Consider the following 2,243-nt stretch of genomic DNA (forward strand, 5'->3'; position numbering starts at 1 on the left):
TTCCTCAGGTAAGGATGCTCATTACAACTGGTTCCACCACTTAGTAGCTCTGTAACCTTGGGCAAGTTACTTAACTTTTTCTCACCTCAATTTTCTCGCCTGTAAATAGAAGTTAATAGTACCTACCTTCATAGGGTTGGTGCGATCCTATAATACATAACAAAGAGGGCCTGGCACTTACCAACCTTAGTATCATTTTTATCATTATCATTATTTTTTTACTGTTACTACCAAAACACTAACTGCACCACATAAATAAATTCCATCACTTTAGGATAAACCTAAATTAGGATTAACCTAATTTCTCAGGACAGAAATTAATCCAGTCACTCAATGTCATGAGGAAAATTAATACATCTAAATAAACCTAAGTATGGAACCTCTTGTTTTGGAAACAAATTCTGCATACTTTCAGATTTTACACATACACGAAAAGAAAAATCGAGCCTCTCTATAGTGTTTGACAAGTTACTTTACAAACAAGAACACAACAGGAATCTAGTGGTACTTGAATTTACTTAGAAAACCAAGCGATTAGCAGCAGGTCGTAATCTACTGCTAGGGGGAAAACTCTAAAAAATATTACTGATTCAAGATGGTGCAATTACTGACTCAGGATGGAAGATATGTATTCCTACAGCCAGGATGTATTGATAGACCACTTAGAAGGAACAAAAAGACTCTCACCAGTATTACCTGAGTATTTGAGGTGGAAGTAAATGTCTTCACAGAAATCCTCTTGGTACCTGAGTCCGGAGAAGTTGCTAGCACCCGATTCTGTAACATCAACGTAGCAGTGGCTGTTTTGATTTCCTCCCCCTTCTTAGTCTGTGCTGGGAGGGAGGATGTGCGCCCAGTCGGACTTTCCTGACCACCTTTGTTTCCTGGAACTTTCCCATCTTTGTTCTGCAGGGGCGGCCTGGGCTGGGCTCCCTGCAGCCTGGTGAAGGTGCGCCCTCCGCCCTGCCTCCCCCCGTGCTCCTGCGCCTGTGCCCTCTGCGGGCACACCTGCGAGGGCCGCAGCAGGTGTTCGCTGGACTTGCCCAGGTTCCTGCTGGATTCGGTCAGGTACTCCGAGTTCCCTTGGAGACCAAAAGGAAATGCACTATCCACGCTTCGGGACCTTTTCCTGTCTTCGGGGTTAATCCTGTTTCGCTTCCCAGACCTGCCTCTTCTCTGCAGCCCAGGTTTTTGGTCAAATTTTTCAATTAACTGATCCACGCCAGGAATCGACCCCGTATCAATATCCCGTCCAGTTCCGGGCAAGAAGGGGATATACCTTCTGTTTTCATGACGATTCACATTGTCGGCATGGATAGCACATTCTTGGTCATCGAGTAAAAATCTGTACAGAGAGTTGGCCGAAGTGGGAGTTGTGGACGATGAGGATGATCTCCGGGACCGGGCTCCGTCCAGCACGGGCCCGGCTGAGTCCTGGCGCCGGAACGGAAGCACGTCGGGCCTGGTTTTCTTGGCTTCCGGGTGGGTGTGCGCGCTGTGGGTGGATAGGGGCCTCCCACTAGGGGCAAGGGCCTCCTCTGCCAGCCCCTCCTTGCTGCAGCTCTGAACATTCACGCACACCGAGGTCTGCTTCTTGGGGTCATCAATGACCACAGAGCTGCACAGTCGAATGGCCGTCACGCTGGATCTGGCCGGGTCTTCCGAGGGAGGTCTGGTCAGCTGGGAATGGCTAGGTTTGGACGAGCAAGTCCAAGCCTTCTTATTGTTGGTCCCTTCTTCTGCGAAAGCTTTTAGCCAATTACTCGCAGGAGGCTGGTGATTTTGTAAGTTCAACTCATTCTTTTCAGGATCATAGGGCTGTAAAAGCTCTGGATGCCTCTGAAAGTTCAGCACGGGGGATGGCTTCATCGCTTCCCCTTTGTGATCTAGAACTCCATTCTTGCCCTCAAAGAGAGAGGGCTGTTTCAGGTTTCTTACTGGGCCAGGTGGGGCATAAGGGTTTTCGGGCAGCTGCAGTTCTTCTGCACTGTTCTCCTCGAGCACAGATCCACTGCTGGAATGGAGAGGCAGGTTACTTGTCACCGGAGACGGAAATGATGGCCCATTTTCAGAAAAAGACGTGCCTGCCAGACACCGCTCTGTGTTATTGAGGACTATGTAGGGGTGGCCATCAATCCCCTGGACCCGAATACTGACACCGTAGGAGCCTGCCTTAGCGGGCTGGGAATTCCTTGATTTTTTGGTTTCATCACTTGCGAGTCTCAGATGCACACCGTATTCCT

The 2,243-nt window shown here is 48.9% G+C and overlaps 1 protein-coding gene across 1 annotated transcript in view; it reads right to left on the reverse strand.

Annotated features, from left to right (window-relative positions):
• Positions 1-2,235, reverse strand: part of CGNL1 (cingulin like 1) — a 101,839-nt gene extending 99,604 nt beyond the window's left edge. The window contains exon 1 of the mRNA XM_007458913.1: positions 697-2,235. Within this exon, the coding sequence (XP_007458975.1) occupies positions 697-1,869 (1,173 nt within the window). The 5' untranslated portion in view covers positions 1,870-2,235. The remainder of the gene's footprint in view (positions 1-696) is intronic.
• Positions 2,236-2,243: the final 8 nt, after the last annotated feature.

Source organism: Lipotes vexillifer, unplaced genomic scaffold (assembly GCF_000442215.2).
Source record: "Lipotes vexillifer unplaced genomic scaffold, Lipotes_vexillifer_v1.1 scaffold102, whole genome shotgun sequence".
In the NCBI taxonomy this organism is placed as follows: domain Eukaryota; kingdom Metazoa; phylum Chordata; class Mammalia; order Artiodactyla; family Lipotidae; genus Lipotes; species Lipotes vexillifer.